Source organism: Pleurodeles waltl, chromosome 12, assembly GCF_031143425.1.
Source record: "Pleurodeles waltl isolate 20211129_DDA chromosome 12, aPleWal1.hap1.20221129, whole genome shotgun sequence".
In the NCBI taxonomy this organism is placed as follows: Eukaryota; Metazoa; Chordata; class Amphibia; order Caudata; family Salamandridae; genus Pleurodeles; species Pleurodeles waltl.
In genome coordinates, this window is record NC_090451.1 from 162160751 (window position 1) to 162181996 (window position 21246).

At 42.2% G+C, this 21246-nt stretch overlaps 1 protein-coding gene across 2 annotated transcripts in view; it reads left to right on the plus strand.

The window, feature by feature from the left end:
* Positions 1–21246, plus strand: part of CDH13 (cadherin 13) — a 2224354-nt gene that overhangs the window by 1944052 nt on the left and 259056 nt on the right. For both annotated transcript variants that reach the window (XM_069215815.1, XM_069215816.1), the window contains exon 11: positions 18713–18855. In XM_069215815.1, coding sequence (XP_069071916.1) covers positions 18713–18855 — 143 coding nt within the window. The remainder of the gene's footprint in view (positions 1–18712; positions 18856–21246) is intronic.

A 21246-nucleotide genomic window follows, 5' to 3' on the forward strand; every position in this document is an offset into this window, starting at 1 on the left:
GGGGTGTGTGTGAGATTCATATGGAAATTACCAGTGTCATCCAACAATAAAATCCACTTTGAGGCAGTTGGTGTACCCACAACAAACCCACAAACAGAAGTGTGGAAGGGTAGAAGCATGATCCTTCAGCAACCACACAGGGAATCCACAAGAGTTTTACTGACATCCTGATCACTCCCTTTCAAGTAATGCTCAAGTATTACATATCGCTCATCAGACCTTTCAAACAGGATTTGACAGTGCAGTATCAGAGGGTGCCAAAAACTCCACTCTTAATTTTCTGTATAATTTAAAGGAATCATCTCTTCCTTTTGAGGTCAGCTTATTGTTTGCTCCTGGGAATCATTTCACACCTCATTCACACATATTTAAGACTGAGCATAGTCTGACAGCTGACAGTCTTTTTCTAATTAACCTTCTCACAGTTCAGGTAGGTGAAGGATAACTTTCTAAAGGTTATGTCTCCTTAACATTTATTAAATGTCCGACTCCACCATTAAATTTGAACAATTAAAATAGTGGTTCAAGTATTTTTCTAATAACCCCATTCCAGAGATACAGTATCAGTAGTTCAACCTACACTCTGGTGTTCTACACAGGACAGCTAGACTTGCTAGACTGAGAATAGCTTGCTTTTTCAATGAAGGGACATTGTAATACTAACTTTCTATATGTCCCACTTTTAAATACCTTGCACACTACCTTGTTGAGTACAAGGTTAACATAGGCTGACTTACTAATATTTAAAAGGGGAGGGTTCACGCCTCTAAACGGTTGATTTTAACAGGCTACTTTGTAGATCTTACACTGCAGCAATTGGGCTACAATGGTAGGCCAGGAGCCATGTTTAATTTTGTCACACAGGTGGATGTCACAATGCTTCAGTCCATAGGTGTCAATTAGCTTTTCACGTTATGGGTGTATTTCTATACTATGGACTGAGAAATACCCGATTGTGTAAATGGGCAGTCTGACCCTGTCCCTATTTTCTGTTGTCCTCTGTGCAAGCTCAAATGAAAACCCAGCACCAGCCACCAGCTATGAAGACCTAGCATAATTCTGCTTACCCAATCTGCACTTCTCAAACCAAGTGAACAGAGATACTTTATGAGCTGTACGGAAACAATCACTTTCATGTTTGGGTATAAATACTTTATTCAAGTTCCAAAATAAATGACAAAGTATACAATGAAATGCATGGACAACGTACATTGTGAAACAATAATATATATATATACATATATATATATAATATACCTTACGCAAAACTGTGAAGAACTGTTGAAGGATGTTGGTCGATACCATGTGTCAAAGCTAGAACACAATTTGATGGTAGCATATGCAAATTATCAACTGAATCCTAATATGCTGGAGGATACATGTTAGAAATGGGGTTTTTGGTTGGCAGTCAGGTTGCCCTCTGTCCAAGCAAGAACCCTCACTCTAGTCAGGGTAAGTCACACACAATCCAAAATCAGCCTGTGCCCACCCTCTGGTAGCTTGGCACGAGCAGTCAGGCTTAACTTAGAAGGCAATGTGTAAAGCATTTGTGCAATAAATCATACAACACCATAGTATAACACCACAAAAATACACCACACAGTGTTTAGAAAAATATGTAATATTTATCTGGGTACTTTCAGGTCACAACGATCAAAGTTGCAATATGAATTTGTAAAGATATCACTGAAAAGTGATATAAAGTGTCTTAAGTCTTTAGAAAGCAAACAAAGTCTCTTTCAAACACAAAGTACCTGGTTTCTGGTGGAAAATCTCCACAGAGGGCCACAGGAGAAGAGATACATGGAAAACTGGTGTGTGCATCGATTTCTCCTCAGCACACACGGACTTCCGTCGTTATTTTCCACGCGGGGAGTCGTGCGTCGTTTTCCGGCGCGCAGACAGTCTCTTTCTGTGGATCGCGGGGAGTACCAGATGTCCCGGGTCTGTGCGTGGATTTTCCTGCTTGTTTTCCGGCTGCACGTCGTTCTGCGGGGCTGCGTGTCGAAGTTTCGATCTCACGGCAGGCGTCGCGTCGATTTCTCCTGGGGAGTCGGACGGCGTTGTCCTTGCGAGGCCGTGCGTCAAAGTTTTTATCTCACGGCAGGCATCGCGTCGATTTCTCCTGGGAAGTCGGGCAGCGTTGTCCTTGCGAGGCCGTGCGTCAAAGTTTCGGTCGTCCTGAAGGCGTCGCGTCGATCAGCGTCGGTGTGCGGCATTTTTCTTGCCGCAGAACAAGCTGTGCGTCGAAAATTTCGGCGCACGGAGCGTCCAAGTGGAAGAGAGAAGTCTTTTTGGTCCTGAGACTTCAGGGAACAGGAGGCAAGCTCTATCCAAGCCCTTGGAGAGCACTTTTACAGCCAGACAAGAGTTCATCAAGGCAGCAGGCCAACAGCAAGGCAGCAGTCCTTTGTAGAAAAGCAGACAGGTGAGTCCTTTGAGCAACCAGGCAGTTCTTCTTGGCAGGATGTAGTTTCTGGTTCAGGTTTCTTCTCCAGCAAGTGTCTGATGAGGTAGGGCAGAGGCCCTGTTTTATACTAAGTTGTGCCTTTGAAGTGGGGGTGACTTCAAAGAGTGTCTAAGAAATGCACCAAGCCCCCTTTCAGTTCAATCCTGTCTGCCAGAGTCCCAGTAGGGGGTGTGGCAGTCCTTTGTGTGAGGGCAGGCCCTCCACCCTCCCAGCCCAGGAAGACCCATTCAAAATGCAGATGTATGCAAGTGAGGCTGAGTACCCTGTGTTTGGGGTGTGTCTGAGTGAATGCACAAGGAGCTGTCAACTAAACCTAGCCAGACGTGGATTGAAGGGCACAACAAGATTTTAGTGCAAAGAAATGCTCACTTTCTAAAAGTGGCATTTCTAGAATAGTAATATTAAATCCGACTTCACCAGTCAGCAGGACTTTATATTACCATCTGGCCATACTAAATATGACCTTCCTGCTCCTTTCAGATCAGCAGCTGCCACTTCAACAGTGTATGAGGGCAGCCCCAATGTTAGCCTATGAAGGGAGCAGGCCTCACAGTAGTGTAAAAACGAATTTAGGAGTTTTACACTACCAGGACATATAACTACACAGGTACATGTCCTGCCTTTTACCTACACAGCACCCTGCTCTAGGGGTTACCTAGGGCACACATTAGGGATGACTTATATGTAGAAAAAGGGGAGTTCTAGGCTTGGCAAGTACTTTTAAATGCCAAGTCGAAGTGGCAGTGAAACTGCACACACAGGCCTTGCAATGGCAGGCCTGAGACAAGGTTAAGGGGCTACTGAAGTGGGTGGCACAACCAGTGCTGCAGGCCCACTAGCAGCATTTAATCTACAGGCCCTAGGCACATATAGTGCACTCTACTAGGGACTTATAAGTAAATTAAATAGCCAATCATGGATAAACCAATCAATAGTATCATTTACACAGAGAGCATATGCACTTTAGCACTGGTTAGCAGTGGTAAGGTGCCCAGAGGTCAAAAGCCAACAACAACAGGTCAGAAAAAAAAAAAGAGGAAGGAGGCAAAATGTTTGGGGATGACCCCGTCAAAAAGCCAGGTCCAACAATACATATATTCATTCAATGTCATCAAAGTGCACAATGCATTTCAATTCTATTGAACTGCTCCTGGCTTAGATTTGGGAAGTTCATGACCAATCAATACAAACTATCTTATTTTTAAATGCATTATCAGTCTGCTGTTTCATTTCATTCATTTTTCTAACAATATTAAGGGCACATACACAAAAGCTAAAAAGAAATACAGCAACAAAAACAGTTTCAAAAGAATAATTAATTTGCTTGTGTGGGTGTTTTACTCTTATTTACCCTAAACATAACGGCCCTGGAATCCACCACATTCAAGTAGTGTGACACCATGAATTTCAGATTAATATGTTTTAAAAAGTAGACATGGTTAGAGTAATAGTTTCTGAAAACGTTTGCAGAGTTGGGGCTGATATTTTTCGTTTGGGAACATGCTCTATTGAGAAGACGTATTCAATTTAAATGTGAGTTCTTTGGCACCATTGTTTGCCATTTCTGGTGCCGCTCGATGCGTGCAATATGTTACGTTTTACTGTCATTGTTGTCTATGGCCAGCTGTTGGAGGCTTGGCACACTGCTACATGGGGAGGATATGGTGAGCCGGGCTTCTAAACGCTGTTTGCCAGCAGCTATTGGGACTGCGTCTGGGCGCTTGTATGCTCTCCTGGCACCTCGTGAATGTCATCTCTCTGATCCTGCAACCGTTTGCACATCAATAGCACCGTACCCTGGTCTCGCGAGACGGTCCCATCATTGTATCCATCATGATTCCTTTATTAAGCCTTCAGCTCGTCTGGTTGATATATGCCCAAGCAAGTTCCTTTAAGGAAATGAATGTGCGGGGACATTTATGTACAGAAAAGATTAGTTGACTGTTTTGGATAAAGGATTCAGTCCTCTACCACCTAAACTATATTTAGTTGGCAGATTTGATCTAATACAGCATAATGGTATGAGTTTTATGCGATTCTCGCAGGTGCAAGCGCCACACAGCACTATCAAAAGTGATTGCAGCTGTTCCCTGCTAACCAGGAGAGTGAGTACTGCATCAGTGGGGCAAGCTGGCCTCTTAAGCGTCATTGTTTCTCTGGGGTATCTTAGTCAACACTCAAGCTAGAGGTTACATACAGTGTAACACAGTCATTACATCAAAAGTATGAAACTATTCAAAAAAGGACAAAAACGTTAACATCCTTGGATATCTGAATATGTCTGTAGTAAATAATAATCCTCATAACAAGATGAATTAGCAACAATATAACACTAAGGAAAATGTAGTGCAACCTTTAACAGACCAGGATCACTAGGTAGGTTTCAAAGCACACATGAACATGTACTAGAATATTTAGGGAAGTGTTAGACTTTTCATCCTTGGCGTGGTCTCCCTTAACTTTTTGCCTCTGTTCCCCAGGTTGTTGATGGGTGCTGGACTCTGATTTTATTGTTTTTGTTACTCTGGGCACTTTACCACTGCTAACCAGTACTAAAGTGCAAGTGCTCCTGTTTAAAATGTGTACGTAATTGATTCTCCATGATTGGCATATTTGTTCTACTGTTAAGTCCCTAGTAAAGTGCACTAGAGGTGCCCAGGGCCTGTAAATCAAATGTTACTATTGGGCCTGCAGCACTGGTTGTGCCACCCACACAAGTAACCCTGTAATCTTGTCTCACACCTGCCACTGCAGTGTCTGTGTGTGTATTTTTACTCTGTAAATTCGACTTGGCAAGTGTACCCACTTGCCAGGCCTAAACCTTCCCTTTTCTTACATGTAAGGCACCCCTAAGGTAGGCCCTAGGTAGCCCCAAGGGCAGGGTGCAGTGTATGGATAAGGTAGGACATATAGTAATGTGGTTTTTATGTCCTGACAGTGAAATACTGCCAACTTCGTTTTTCACTGTTGCAAGGCCTGTCTCTCTCATAGGATAACATGGGGGCTACCTTTAAATATGATTAAAGTGTAGATTCCCCTAGAGAGTAGATGGACATGTGGAGTTTGGGGTCCTTGAACTCACAATTTTAAAATACATCTTTTAGTAAAGTTGATTTTAAGATTGTGCGTTTGAAAATGCCACTTTTAGAAAGTGAGCATTTTCTTGCTTAAACCATTCTGTGACTCTGCCGTGTTTGTGGATTCCCTGTCTGGGTCAGTTTGACAGTTCGGTTGTTTTTCAACTCACACCAGACAGTGACACAAAGGGGGCTGGGGTGTAACCTGCATTTCCTGATTAGCCATCTCTGCTAGGAGGGAGGGGTGGAGTGGTCACTCTCATCTGAAAGGACTGTGCCTGCCTCTGACAATGCCGGCTCCAACCCCCTGCTGTGTGTCTGATGACTTGCCTGGGCAAGGCAGGATTTCACAAGTAGGTGTGAGTCCCCTTTGAAGAAAGGTGACTTCAAAGACTAAAATGGGTATAAGAAGGGCACCCAAATCTACAGACTTGAGAAACACTTCTGGAACCAAGAGGAACCTCTGCCTGGAGAAGAGCTGATAGCTGAGGAAGAAGTGCTGCCCTGCCTGTGACTGTGCTTTGTGGAGCTTTCCTGCAGTGCTGCTTCTGCCAGAGTAAGAGGGCAAAGACTGGACTTTGTGTGCCTTCCATCTTGTGAAGAAATCTCCAAGGGCTTGATTTAGAGCTTGCCTCCTGTTGTTTGAAGTCTCAGGGACAGCAAAGACTTCTCTCTGCCAGCACCTGGAGTCTCCGGAGAGACTCCTGCTCTGACAAGTGGTGCCCGATCCAGTCCCTGCGCCCTTGAAAGAAAAGCTGGTGGAAATCCAAGAAAATCGACTTCGGACGACTCCGGACCGACGCCGCTGCTGAATCCGGTAACGCCGCCTGCACCTGACGCCGTGACATTCGCTGGAACGCGACGCTCTTCGCAGGCCCAACGCCGCTGCAGCCCCGCTGAAGTCCATGACTCCGTGGAATTCACGCACCACGTCGTGACAGACGCCGCTCGAAGTGCACCGATTCAACGTTTCGCACAGATGCTGCGATCCCCGACTTCGCGCATCGGCTTGTTTTCACTCTTCACCAAAGGTACTGTACTTGGGGGTCTACACGACTCCGTGTCCGGCGCCGCTGGTGTCGGCTTGTTGGGAACGACTCCGTCACAACGCCGTGTTAACATCTCATTGAAGCATTTTTGTTTCTAAGCGCTATTTTTGAGTTTAATCTTTAAAAATTCATAACTTGACTTGTGTATGTTGGATTTTTGTCGTTTTGGTCTTGTTTTGTTTAGATAAATATTTCCTATTTTTCTAAACCGGTGTTGTCATTTTGTAGTGTTTTCATTAAGTTACTGTGTGTGTTGGTACAAATACTTTACACCTAGCACTCTGAGGTTAAGCCTACTGCTCTGCCAAGCTACCAAGGGGGTAAGCAGGGGTTAGCTGAGGGTGATTCTCTTTTACCCTGACTAGAGTGAGGGTCCTTGCTTGAACAGGGGGTAACCTGACTGTCAACCAAAGACCCCATTTCTAACAGGAAGGAACCTAGACTCAACGGTTTCAGTGTTTGCAGTTTAGGGTTACGGGATGGGTGAAACTTGCTTTGTCTCCTGGTTTAGGTTAGGGTTTTTTGAGTAGTTTGGAAAACAGATATCCTGCCACACACATGGCCGTGTGAAATTCGATCAATGACTCTCCTCCCAAGACAGGCTAGTCTTGGCACTGAATGGGCACTGACAGCTATATGCCATTCAGACAGATTGCGATTTGGGCCAAAGTAGTAGAACAGCTCTGGAATTTTATAAGGTTTCTGACTAGTTGCACATGCTGTTACAGGGGAGTGGGGGTGAATACTAAGCAAACTTGATCTTATATATCACAGCGCAATAAAAGGGTTCTCTATATGACTCAATAGAATGTACCTCAATGTCGCTGCAGAATAGCGGTGTAGCCCACCATTGGAAATTTCAATTATTTTTAAGCACAACCTAATTAGCATTTTTTTGTTGTGCTTAGCTGTATCTCATTCTTAGCCTTTCTTGACAAAACTTGATTGCCAAGGTTAAGGAAGGTTTTCAAGTTAGGCCACAGTCCCTATGAATGACCTACATGGGCAGAGTATCAAATGTAATTGTTATTTCTGTGTGCCAGCCCCTGAGGATTGGTAGAGTAAGAGGGTGATTCAATGGTTTTGGCGTTCAAACTCAACCAAGAAAATGCACCCAGAAGACAGAGTTTGGGCCTCTACAATCATTTAAAATGAGCCCGAAAGAGGGAGCTTTGTGACAATACTATGGTCATCATTCAACAGTGCCCTGGTGAAAGTCACAGTGTCCCTTTGTACTGTGGGACAGTTGCATGTCAGAAATACTGGGGGCTTGCCAGTGTTCACCCCACCTTTGATGGGGGCTATGCTCCCCTGGACTATTGTCTTCAGAGGCCCAGTAAGCCCACTGGAAGCTTTTTGAGTATTGCATCAATTGTATGTTGCCCTGATGCCTGTTGGTTAATCGTGCTCGGAGCCATCATTATCATTTGCTGCCTTGGGATCAGCGATAAGTTACCCCACTACCTTTTCATAAATCATACCTTTTTCCATCAAAAACAAAATAGTGTCCAGTCTCCTGTTTTTACTTGCTCTGCATGTTATACACATTGATATAATTGTGTTCATGAGTTAAGTTGGTTGCTTGGTTACGGGATATCAGTGCTATGTATACACTGTAAATAGAATAATGAACAGCAGGGCTGGCCAGTGGATTTACACAATTCTGTGACTGCAACAATTGCCACACATTGCATTTCATGGCTTCCTGTGAAATATTGGTCCTTATACTTGTGCATAGTTAGATAACACATACGTCCTGGCTTATGCTCCTGCTGTATAGACTGCCATTAATGAATTAATTATTGTAAATCTTTTGTTGTTTAAATCTATCACACTTCTAAAGATTGGTATTCTTAGTGATGGCAGCCAGTATCTGTATTATATGTTTACCATGGACAATCATTCTTCGGAGCAGTGCTTTGTAGCTGCTTTTTTTTTCAACTTCTTTGATGTTACTGCAGTGAACAACCAAATTGTTTGCTGTGTGTTATAACATCACAGCACCTGCAGTGGGACCAATTACACAGAGGGAGTTGAAGGAAGTTGGAAAGTGGCACTACGTATTTTTCTAAAAAGAGTAAAGCAGAATATATTGCCTGCCCTATCACACTTCCGCGTTTCTTAGATTTCCCATAATGTCACTTCACGGCAAATAATGAAGGGAAGTGACAATAGGCATTAACATATAAAATAACATTGTATATTTTTAATTATGATTTAGATGATATTTTTTTTTCAATTTGGACTTTCGCTTTGTTAGACCTGGCAGACTTAGGGTGGTCATCCCCCAACGTTTTGCCTGCCTCCCTCCACTTTTCTGACACTGGTTTTGCTGGTTTTAGGACTCTGCACACTTTATCACTGTTAACCAGTACTACAGTACATATGCTCTCTCCCTCAAACTGATAACATTGGTTCATTCCCAATTGGTATATTTGATTCACTTGTATGTCCCTTGTAAAGTGCACTACATGTGCCCAGGGCCTGTACATTGAATGCTACTAGTGGGCCTGTAGCACTGGTTGTGCCACCCACATAAGTAGCTCCTTAACCATGTCTCATGCATGCCATTGCAAGGCCTGTGTGTGCAGTTTCCCTGCCACTTCCACTTGGCATTTAAAAGTACTTACCAAGCCTTAAACTCCCCTTTTTCTACATAAAAGCCATCCCTGAGGTAGACCCTAGGTAACCCATAGGGCAGGTTGCTATATAGGTAAAGGTAGTGCATGTACATGTGTTTTTTATATGTTCTGGTAGTGGAAAACACCTAAATTCATTTTCCACTACTGTGAGGCCTGCTCCTTTTATAGGATAGCATTAGGGCTACCCTCATATACAGTTTGAGTGGAAGATTCTGACCAGAAAGGGGTAACCAGGTCATATTTAGTATGTCCAGAATGGTAATAGAAAATCCTGCTCATTGGTGAGGTTGGATTTTATATTGCTATTTTAGAAATGCCACTTTTAGAAAGTGAGTATTTCTCTGCACTTAAAATCCATCTGTGCCTTACAGCCTGACTCCAATCCATGTCTGGGCTGGGCCGGTTGACAGCTCTCTTGTGCATTTCACCCAGACAACCACAAATACAGGATACTCAGTCACACCTGCACTCATTTGCATACTGAATGTGTCTTCCTGCCCTGGGAGGGTGGAGGGCTTGACAGTTACATTTCAAAGGCTAGTTACTTGCCCTCACACAGTGGACTGCCAAACCCCCTACTGGGACCCTGGCAGATAGACCTGTACTGAAAGGGGACCTTGTGCACTTCAAAAACCACTCTTTGAAGTCTCTCCCACTTAAAAGGAATTTTTGGGTATATGAACTTGGGTCCCTGATCCCACCAATGAAGACACTTCTGCTTCTGAACCTGTCAAGAAGGACTGCCTGGCGGCCCAAAGGACTCATCTGGATTGCTTTGCTGTGAAAGACTGCTCCCCTGCTGTTGCCCTGATGGCGTGCTGCCCTGCTGCCCTCTGACTTTGCTGAGAAGTGATCTCCAGGGGCTTGGATTGAGCTTGCCTTCTTTTTTCTGAAGTCTCAGGGTCAAAAAGACTTCATCTCTTCAACGAACTCTTTGTGTGCCAAAAATTGATGCACAGCCTGCTGGAAACTACGCACAGCCTGCCCTGCGATGAGAAAATCGCTGCACAACTGAACCAGAATGACGCAGCCCAACTTCTGAGTGCCAGAATCGAGGCTGCGCTTGCCTTGCGGCCAGAACTTCGACGTAAGCCCTACCGACCCACAGCTGAACCAGAACGACGCAGCCCCGCTTCCTGAGTGAAGAATCAATGCAGTACCTGCCATAGAGCAGAAAATTTGAAGCATCGCCTACCGGATCAACGCAATGCCTGTGACTTTTCCCACATGCCCAGGATTTCCACGCATCGTACCTGGGTGTCAAAGAGAAACCTGCATCGCAGTGAGGAACCAAGACTGTGTCCCGGAAATTGAAACAAATCCCCTTGCAGCATGGAAAGAAACAACGCATCATCTGTGCCACGCCAGAAATTCTGACGCACACCCTATTTTCCACACATCTTCTCCTCTGTGGTCTCCGTGCGTGTTATTTTTTTACACAAACCAGGTACTTTGTGAAACCAAGAGACAACTGTTGATTTCTAAGATTTAAGACTCTTTTTGAACTTGCAAAAGTGATATCTCAACTTGTGCTTACTGAATCTTTATCGTTTTGACCTAAATTTAATCAGATAAATATCTTACATTTTTCTAAACCTGTGTAGTGTATTTCTGTGGTGTTTTCACTGTGTTACCGTATAATTTATTGCACAAATACTTTACACATTTCCTTCTAAGTTAAGCCTGACTGCTCAGTGCCAAGCTACCAGGGGGTGGGCACAGGATAATTTGGATAGTGTGTAACTTACCCTGACTAGGATTGTGGTCCCTACTTGAACAAGGGTGTATACCTCTGCCAATTGGAGATCCAATTTCTAACATGCTTGATGTGGAAGAATTATTTGAGTTTTGATGTTGATTCCATGTCCTCACATAGAACCCCTTGGCGCGAAACTTGGCTACGGATACTAAGCAATTTAGAACTTGATAAGTATTCAAAGGCTAAAGTGAACAATCTCTCAACCTGTGTCAGCACAGACCAATGGCATTTGCTCTAAAATTTAGGAACAAGAGCAATACTACAGCAAATATCATAAACGGGGATGCACAAAGCCTTCACTTAATTATGGAGTAAATGAAAGTCAATCTTCTAGCAAATCTTACTTTTGTGGTTATTCTACTTCTTACAATAGATGGCACAATGATGGCAGTGTCTCAAAGAAATCCACAAATGCTTGAAAGACTACTAGTCAACCCCCACCATCACCTACTGCTCTGTTATGCTGTGGGTGGGCTGGGACAGCACAATTGATGGATGAAATACCATCAACCAATCATAATAGTATAGCCACACTCTCCCCTTCTAGTTAGGTGATGGTAGATCCTTCAGCATTGTTATTGGCTATCAGCCAATCATGACAAGTCTCTATGGTTGACTTATTGAGTTAACTGATAACAACCCATTCAGACCAGTAATGTACAGACTGTCCTACAGCAATTACAGAAGGAGCAAGCATCTCTAACGTAGGTTATTTTCCCATGTTCAATAAGAGACTTGTTGTTCTTTTCAAGCCCGTCTGCAAGAATACCCTTGTGGATAATAGTGTGTTCTACAAATCTGCGTAACATAACAAACAGGTTTAGGTGTTTTAGCTGTGATCTGCAACACCCCCCCCCCCCCCAAAAGAAAACACCTTCCAGAGGTTTACTTTTCACCAAAAACGTTCCCCTGCCTACAGTTTCAAATGTATATCCACATGAGAACACTGCTGACATTTAGACTCATTTGCATGCCATGGCCTAAAACCTTTTCCTGTCACTACTCGCACAAATGCAATGAAGTAGCTGTGGATAAAGGCAGTGTATTAGAAAAAAAGGCTTTACACAGCATTACATGGCTTTATGTGCAGTGTTATATGACCACGTGATTTTGTGACTCTGAAGGGTAAAGGCTAAAAAAAAAAAACTCAATGACCATTGTAACCTTACAGAATGCATTAGCATATTCTAGAAAAGTGTGATTGAGCTTATTAATATTCATAGCACACAACCCCATTTCCTCACACAGGTTAGTGCTGTTTGTATGCATTATACTCATACATTGGAATAAACAAGGTGCCTTGAGGATCCACCACTCAAGAATGCACTTTGCAATGCAACAGACCCGTCGTAGTGATCCATGTGGCTTTAATGGTTTTAATAAAAAAATACTCATAATGATAGAGTAGGACAAGAACGTCAAAAAGTTGCGTTTGCCAATAGTAATTGAACTGTTAATGGAGTAGGACTATAGATTTTCCAGAACCAAGCAACTTCTTGTCTTAAAAGAAGCAAGGGTTATTGATTCCTTTTCATTCATTAGTGACACTTTCAAAAAAATGGAAGTAATTTCAAGGCCTGAGAGCAATCAGAATCTTTGTATGTTTAAAAAAAGACTCTGTGTATTTCGTTAAAGCCACGCCATAGAGATACATATACACGAGCCGCCTTTGGGTAAAAAAAAGGGTAGGAAATATAGTAATCACCCATTGGCATAAGTCACAGGTTTTAGAACAATGCACAGAAATATGGGGACATAAGTAAACATCATTTTTACAGTGATAAACACTTCGTTTCAGGGTTTATGGCCACAAAAATGTATTTTTAAATGCACAAATGATATTTTAGGAATCTGGAAACTTTTCACAGCTCATAAAATGGGATAACAACCCCATACTGTTCTGGTATTTGGAAGAGCACTTTATTGAACGGCAGTCCTTTGTCTTGTGGTTAGCTGACGGTAGCAGGTCACCATCCCTGTGATGGCAACCAATTGGAGTGAGTCGAAATTTGTGACTACCTGATCAATATCCGTGAGATAGGTCAGATTACGACCCACTCTGAATCACAATGTTGTGTTTCAACAAACTAGTACATAGGTAGGTTCCATATTGGAAGTGGAAAATAGTATATCTGGCCCCTGGATCTTCTATCAGTAAGCAACTTAACAAAACTGTTTATTTAATATTCTTCATTTTAACATAAACATATATTTCAGTGCAACCTAGCATCTAAATTTTAGAATATTTGGCCCTATTCATCCACACAATTCTAAGACAATTCACAAGTGTGTACATTACATACATGATCATTATTTAGTGTGGTTTCAAAGTTGGGACAGTTACAAAGCCTCACATTCATATCAGAGGATTCTAAAATAGGAAAGCCAAAAAGAATGACCAAGGGGGATATTAATTAGTGAAAAATTCATAGAAGATCCAATCTTCCCAAAATGCATTCTAGCTAGCAGTGGTTAGAGTATATTCCTGGCTTTGAGAAGTACAGAAAGTCAGTGGGTGGAAGACAAGCAGCAGCATTTATCAAAACAGATAAATGCAGGGGAGGGAGGGGTGTTGTGTGAAGAAAAGTAGTACAAGCATTCTAACATCTGAGAGATGAGTTTGTGATAAAAAGTAGTACATGGTTGGAACTGTCTTAGGGAAGTGTGAAAAGAGGATTTGGTCTGAGGGTCCGCTAGGTAGGAGCTGGATAAGGTAGCACATATTTTTGCAAATAACAATGAAAATGTAGCTGAATGTCCACCTCACATTGGCAAACGTACACAAAATCCTGACTCGGGATAAGCCACGTTGGAAACATTCCAGGAATGGAGGGACTTGCAAGTCATATCAGCAGTCTCAACGATAATCTTACTTAACAGTCTTACACTTAAGACCAAAGCTGTTCCTAAAACTGCAGCGGAGCAGGATCACCATGGTTGAGGTGAAGAAGAGGATGTATTTGAGCATCTACCATTAAGTGAGGTGGAAGGTGATAGAAACTTGTATAAAAATATTTATGGAATTCCTAAAAGTTCTACACTCAGACAACATCATAGTTTCATAAAGACTAGTTCATACCTGACATGTCTGACTCATTCGAAAGACCAAAGAAGAGCAGTGGATCTAGTTAACAAATTTCAATGCGACCTTGCACAATGATCTGTACAAATAGCTCACAGTTAAATAAAATGAGTGTGCCATGGTGGTGAAATGGAACAATTATTGTCTAAGTATTAGGTGACAAAGTGCCCGAAGAAAATAATTTTCGCTGAAAAACTTCAGGTCAACAGTTGGATCATTCATCATCAAAAATAATATTGCTGAACGACCACAAGGGACAGCATGCCCCAGGATATGTCACTAAGTTCTGCAATGAAAGTATTTACTCACTGAAAAGATCCAAAATATGATACTAAAATAAAAATCAAGGAATGGTCTGGAAGTACACAAGAAAGCTATACTTTGAATAAAGTGGGAATGTAGTTCTTTACAGTGGGGACAAAGAATAATGAAGGAAACGTCTGAAGATGAAGTACTGCAGGGAATAAGGGAAGAATATCTTATAGTCTTCTCAAATGGCCACAAAGTGTTCAAACAGCGGCATGAAACAAAGTGAAGGGAGCGTACGAGACTGGCATATCCAGAGGAATAAAGGTCTTTTGTAGTCCAATGTTTTGCTCTGCAGAAATCAAAACTCCAAAAGGGTAAAAAATATTAAGGGATTAGTCATCTGGATGTGAGGCATAAAACGGGGAGATCTGATAAGGGATAACAAGACATCGTGGATATCACCTCATAAGAGAAGGCAGTATTTTATACATGGGCTATGACTGAGCATGAGAGCCTCAGAATTAACAGAAGTGAAGTCTTCTCTACAGGAATGTTGGAATGGAAATGAAGAACAACATAATTAGTGGAGCAAAATCAGTGAAAGGTCAAATCCACTTGTAGCAATAAAAGAAGCGATCCTAATGAAAGGGCAAAGGCTGAACTTCAGTCTAAACAGAGTACATAGGTTGAAACAGGTATGTGAATGATCAAACTAGATGGTTAGGGGGCCCTAACTACAATCAATATCTGCACATTTGACTGTTTAGTGTATATTACCCATATTTATTTGCAATCCTGTTTGACTGCCCATGGTGTGGATTATGGCAACACCTACTATTGACAGAAATATAAAAATGTAAACACATGCAGTGTTGTTTTTTTGCAGTATATTCTTGGTTACATTTTAGGCATTTAGGGGCATATTTATACTCCGTTTGCGCCGAATTTGCGTCGTTTTTTTCGACGCAAATTCGACGCAAAACTAACTCCATATTTATACTTTGGCGTTAGACGCGTCTAGCGCCAAAGTCCATGGAGTTAGCGTCATTTTTTTGCGTGAACACCTTCCTTGCGTTAATGATATGCAAGGTAGGCGTTCCCGTCTTAAAAAATGACTCCGATGCATATGCGTCGTATTTATACTCCCGGGCAAAAATGACGCCCGGGAGTGGGCGGGTCTAAAAAACCTGCATTAGGGCCAGATTTTAGCGCCTGGGTCAGGGCAGGCGTTAAGGGACCTGTGGACTCAGAATGAGCCCAGAGGTGCCCTCCCCTGCCCCCAGGGACACCCCCTGCCACCCTTGCCCACCCCAGGAGGACACCCAAGGATGGAGGGACCCACCCCAGGGACATTAAGGTAAGTTCAGGTAAGTATTTTTTTTAAAAAAAAATTGTGGCATAGGGGGGCCTGATTTGTGCCCCCCTACATGCCACTATGCCCAATGACCATGCCCAGGGGACAGAAGTCCCCTGGGCATGGCCATTGAGGAAGGGGGAGACAGGAGTCATTTCAATGGGGGTTGGGCGTCGTAAAAAAATGGCGCAAATCGGGTTAAGGTGATTTTTTTGCCTCAGCCTGACTTGCACCATTTGTGGACGCCCATATGCCATTTTCCCCCTACGCCAGCGCTGCCTGGTGTACGTCGTTTTTTTTAACGCACACCAGACAGCGCCGGCGGCTAACGCCGGCTAACGTCATTCAATAAATACGGCGCCCGCATGGCGCTTCAGAATGGCGTTAGCCGGCGCTAATTTTTTTGGCGCAAAACTGCGTTAACGCAGTTTTGCGTCAAAAAGTATAAATATGGCCCTTAGTGTAAGGTATAGCTTCAACTTATTTAAATATTTGTATTACCAGGGTGCTCTATCTTGGTAGAAAATGCTTAGGGACAATCTCTTCCCACCCCCTACTCCTACCAGCTATAGTAATGGGTGCGTGTGCTCACACTCCACCCTTGATTACTTTCACCCTTTTTGCCCTGATGAAGGCAGAACATAACTGAATAATAACAATGAATCTGATGGTAAAGGCACACACAGGCAGTTTTGTAATTCAAAGGAGGGCCGACTGCCTTTAAACTATCCAATGTGTTAGAAATTGGTTCTTTGGTTGGCAGTCTGGTACCCCCTGTCCAAGCAAGGACCCTCACTCTAGTCAGGGTAAAGAAGAAAAACACTCAGTTAACCCCCACTCACCTCCTTGGTAGCTTGGCACAAGCAGGAAGGCTTAACTTCATAGACCAGGTGTAAAGTATTTTTACCAACACACACAGTAATACAGTAAAAACACCACAAAATGTCTCATCACAGGTTTAGAAAAATAGCCAATATTTATCTAAACAAAACAAGACCAAAATGACAAATATTTTTTAAAGATTAAACTCAAAAATAGCACTTAGAAACACAAAATGCTTCAATGAGGTAATAACACTGCATCGTGACAGTCGTTCCCAACAATCTGATGCTAATGGCGCAGGTACGAGACACGCAGACCCCCAGGTACAGTACCTTAGTCGGACAGGAGTCATCAGAAATCAGTTTTCTTGGATTTTCACCATCTTCTCCTTTCAAGGGCCCAGGGACTGGATAGGGCATCACTTGTCAGGGCAGAAGTTTCAGCAGAGAGTCCAGGTGCTGGTAGGGGAAATCTTTGATGGCCCTGATACTTCAAAACAGGGGGCAAGCTCAGTCCAAGCCCTTGGAGATTCTTCTCAAGCAGGAATATACCACAAAGTCCAGTCTCTGTCCCCTTTCACAGGCAGAAGCACAGTCACAGGCAGGGCAGCACTTCCCTTCAGCTCTTCTCCTTGGCAGAGATTCCTCTTGATTCAAGAAGTGATCTAATCTTCAGGGGTTTTGGGTCCTCTTCTTATACTCCTTTCTGCTTTTGAAGTATGCCTACTTCAAAGGAAAGTCTCCCTTTTTTATAAGAACCTGCCTTGCCCAGGCCAGGCCCCGGACACACACTGGAGGTTGGCGACTGCATTGTGTGAGGGCAGACACAGCCCTTTCAGGAGTGAGGGACCACTACTCCCCTCCCTCCCAGCACAGATGGCTCATGAGGATATACACGCTACACCCCAGCTCCCTTTGTGTCATTGTCTAGAGAGAGGTGCAAACAGTCCAACTGTCAACTTGACCCAGACATGGAATCCACAAACAGGGAGAGTCACAAAAATGTTTTAAGCAAAAAAATGCCTACTTTCTAAAAGTGGCCTTTTCAAACACACAATTTAAAACCCAACTTCATTACAAAGATGTATTTTAAAATTGTGAGCTCAGAGACCCTAAACTCCATATTTCCATCTGCTCCCAAAGGGAATCTGCACTTTAATATTTAAAGGCAGGACCCATGTTAACCTGTGAGGGGGATAGGCCTTGCAGCAGTGAAAACCGAATTTGGCAGTATTTCACTGTTAGGACATGTAAAACACATAAGTACATGTCCACCTTTAACATACACTGCACCCTGACCATGGGGATTCCTGCGGCCTACCTTAGGGGTGCCTTACAGGTATAAAAAGGGAAGGTCAAGGCCTGGCAACTGGGTACACTTGCCATGTCGAATTGGCAGTTTAAAACTGCACTCACACACTGCTAGTCTGAGCCATATTTACAGGGCTACTAATGTGGGTGGCACAACCAGTGTGCAGGCCCACTAGTAGCATTTGATTCACAGGCCCTGGGTACATCTAGTGCACTGTACTAGGGACTTACTAGTAAATCAAATATGCCAATCATGGAAAGTCCATTACACTTATATTTTACATAGGAGCACTTGCACTTTAGCACTGGTAATGTGCTCAGAGTAACAAAACAGAGTCCAGCACACATCAACAACCTGGGAAACAGAGGCAAATAATTAGGGGAGCCCACACCAAGGATGCCAAGTCTAACATAATGCATCTGCAGAAAGAAGTTTCTTTTTTTGGATGAACGCTGCTCGTCCTCACAATTTTCATCTTCCTCGCGATTTCTGAAGGAACTCATTATAATTAATTTGGCTTAGTGTTAAAAACATGGTATCTAATTGAAGTACTTGATGTTTGTCATATGAATTAATGCAGTGCGTGGCCTATATAATCTATTTTTTAATCCAATTCTCAGCACTGCAGAGTCACCGTGCCACCTGCCAATAAACTATTCTATTTACATTCCACATTACTCATAAATAATAAGTGAAACAGTAAACGCTGTGACTCAAGTCTGTAAATGCTGTATTTGCTTTATGAAATGTAATTAAAATATACCTGTGCTGCATTATGCAGGAACAAAAAGAATATACAGCAAACAATTAAAGTGTTCCTCGACTGCAGATGAAAAATTAACTTGTAAGCCATTTTAAAGTATTTGTGTAATATCTTCTGTATGTTTTTACCAACAGATATTCTGTTCACAAGGATCCAGCAGGATGGTTTAATATTTATCCCACAAATGGAACGGTTTATACGACGGCCATATTGGATCGGGAATCAACTTTTGTACACAATAATACGTATGCTGCACAGTTCCTAGCAATAGACAATGGTGAGTAATGTTCAATAGTACCACGGACCTGTCCATCTGTGTGATAAATGGTTGTTTTGTCTGTAGGATGACACTAACTCTGATGAGCATACAAGAGCAATATGTCACCAGAATGAGATCTACTCATCAGATAACATAACCTTATTATGACACTCATTCGCAGTCTATAGCAAGAGTGAATGACACCAAGTACTTCATAAAAAGACTTCAAAATCAGCACAGCTTCACTGAGTTTATCTATTGCTTTAAACGTATTCCATGTGATTTTCTGAGTATTGACCCCACTACCTGAACTTTCCGTGAACAAGGCCCTCAACAGAAGTGTATTAGTGGCTCATGTGATGATTGTGTTAACTCAAATGTCTTAATTATTAATTATTAATGAATGTTTATGTATTTTGAATAATGATAAATGTAGAAAATGACTAATGTAGAAAAATAATGTGCACGTTTGAAATTGTGACCTCGGAGAGCGGTCGCCAAGATTCACAAATTCCATTAAAAGAACGACTAACATATGTGAAATATTGAAAATGTATTAGAATAACATAGTAGTATGTCATATTGAGAGACTTAACTTATGTTTTGCATTATATTGTAGAGCTTAACTTAGCCAAAGTTGTTCCCTAGTTTTGCTAGGCCTCGTGCAGAGGCTGAATTTTAGCGTTTAATGAAAAGATGCTGACAAATCAGACGAACCGTGAACAACTCATTGTCTAATAAAATTTGCTTAGCAGAAAACTTTGCATGAACCGACGGACAGGAGACGATGAATCAAATGTGACAAGTATTGTGTAAAGCGCTCAGAGCGTACTTTCCAAGGACTCGAACAATAGAGACACTGACTGGAGAAGAAGATGCAACGTTTTCTATACCTGATGAGCCAGATGATGAGGACATCATGCAGTGAACCAATCAACAATCTGAGAACTGTGTAATATTAGAATTCAGAGACTTGAATTATGAAATGTATTGGTTAGAGTAAAATCGCGTAATTAATTGACCAATTAGGAATTGGGGGATAGTTTGGGTTACTTCGATATATAACAACCTGACAGAGGGGAGAGAGACTGAGACGGATGGAGAGAGATGTTAAGGCGATTCGGGATTCTGTCATTGGGCTCATGCTCTTGAGAGCCTGATGTGATGCTGATCGATTGATGACATGAGGACGAAGACTGACTTGTTGCTGATCCATACCGAGGATAGGTAGATATGAAAATGTGACTGAATTCACTTTTGTGCCTTTTCTTTCGAGTAACTAACTGCGCTGTTTAATTAGTTTTTCTCTTAGCTAGATGTTTTTCCAAATTCATGTTCTAAACTGTTTCCGCATGAAATCCCACATGCTGATGCTAATCTGGGTTAGGTCAAGTTCTTACCTTATGACATGTAAACACAGAGACAAATAAGTGATGAACTGATTTGCTGAACTTTGCTACTTATGTTGACTTGTTCATTCCTGATTCTATTGTTGACTTATGCGTACTGCTTTAGAATGTACTCTGATGCAAGTTTTTATTAGGCTATGTTTTTGCGCCTCTTAATGAATTAATACGGATTGTTGATTCGAATAAAATTTGAACTAAGTTTCATGAATCAGTATTGTAACTAATAGGGAGTAAAATTACTAAAACGTACAGTGAGTTGTGGTTATTCATGACCGGAGGGTCATGGGGTGTTATGGTTTCGACTCATTGCTGATGATGACTAATGTTTGAGTTGCGTATTAATCATTAGTGTGACTGCCATCAGCCTAGCTAGGATACTCCATGCGAATCAAAAAGTTCATCGACCTATATGCGTCCCCTTGTAAGTTCACTTACTAAGGACCAGGCGCGCTAGCAACTGTGAGAGTGAGTCCCTCATCTCACTCTTCTCTTGGTGAAGGTTCTGTTCAGTAACTAAATAACGTTGCCCATATAATGAATAGCACAAACCAATGTGTGAATTTCAACTGACAACTTTATTGCCATGAAAAATACGAAAAGAAAAAAGTTTCTTTAGTAATTTTGGGTATGAATGTATTTATATTTTCATATAATTTTTTTAACGTGTTGAGACAAGAATACTTCAGGTTATCACTTCTGTTATTGAAGAGGGTATAACTCATCTCAGTTTTGTAACATTGGAGTGCATTGGTTGTAATGCACCTCATATTGTATTGACATCACACTAGAATGCCTAGCTGACAGTAAAACATGAGAACTCGGGTTTCTTTTGGAAACATAATATTTGCCAAAGGACTGTTTAATTTAGGAATGCCTAGTGTTATTTCAAGTGGGTCAAATCAAAGACAGAATTTCAGGCCATCCACATTGTTGTAATGGAAAGCCCCCTTGCATGATTTGCAAAGGTGCATCCCTGCCATGAGTTTCTCCCAGATGGGTC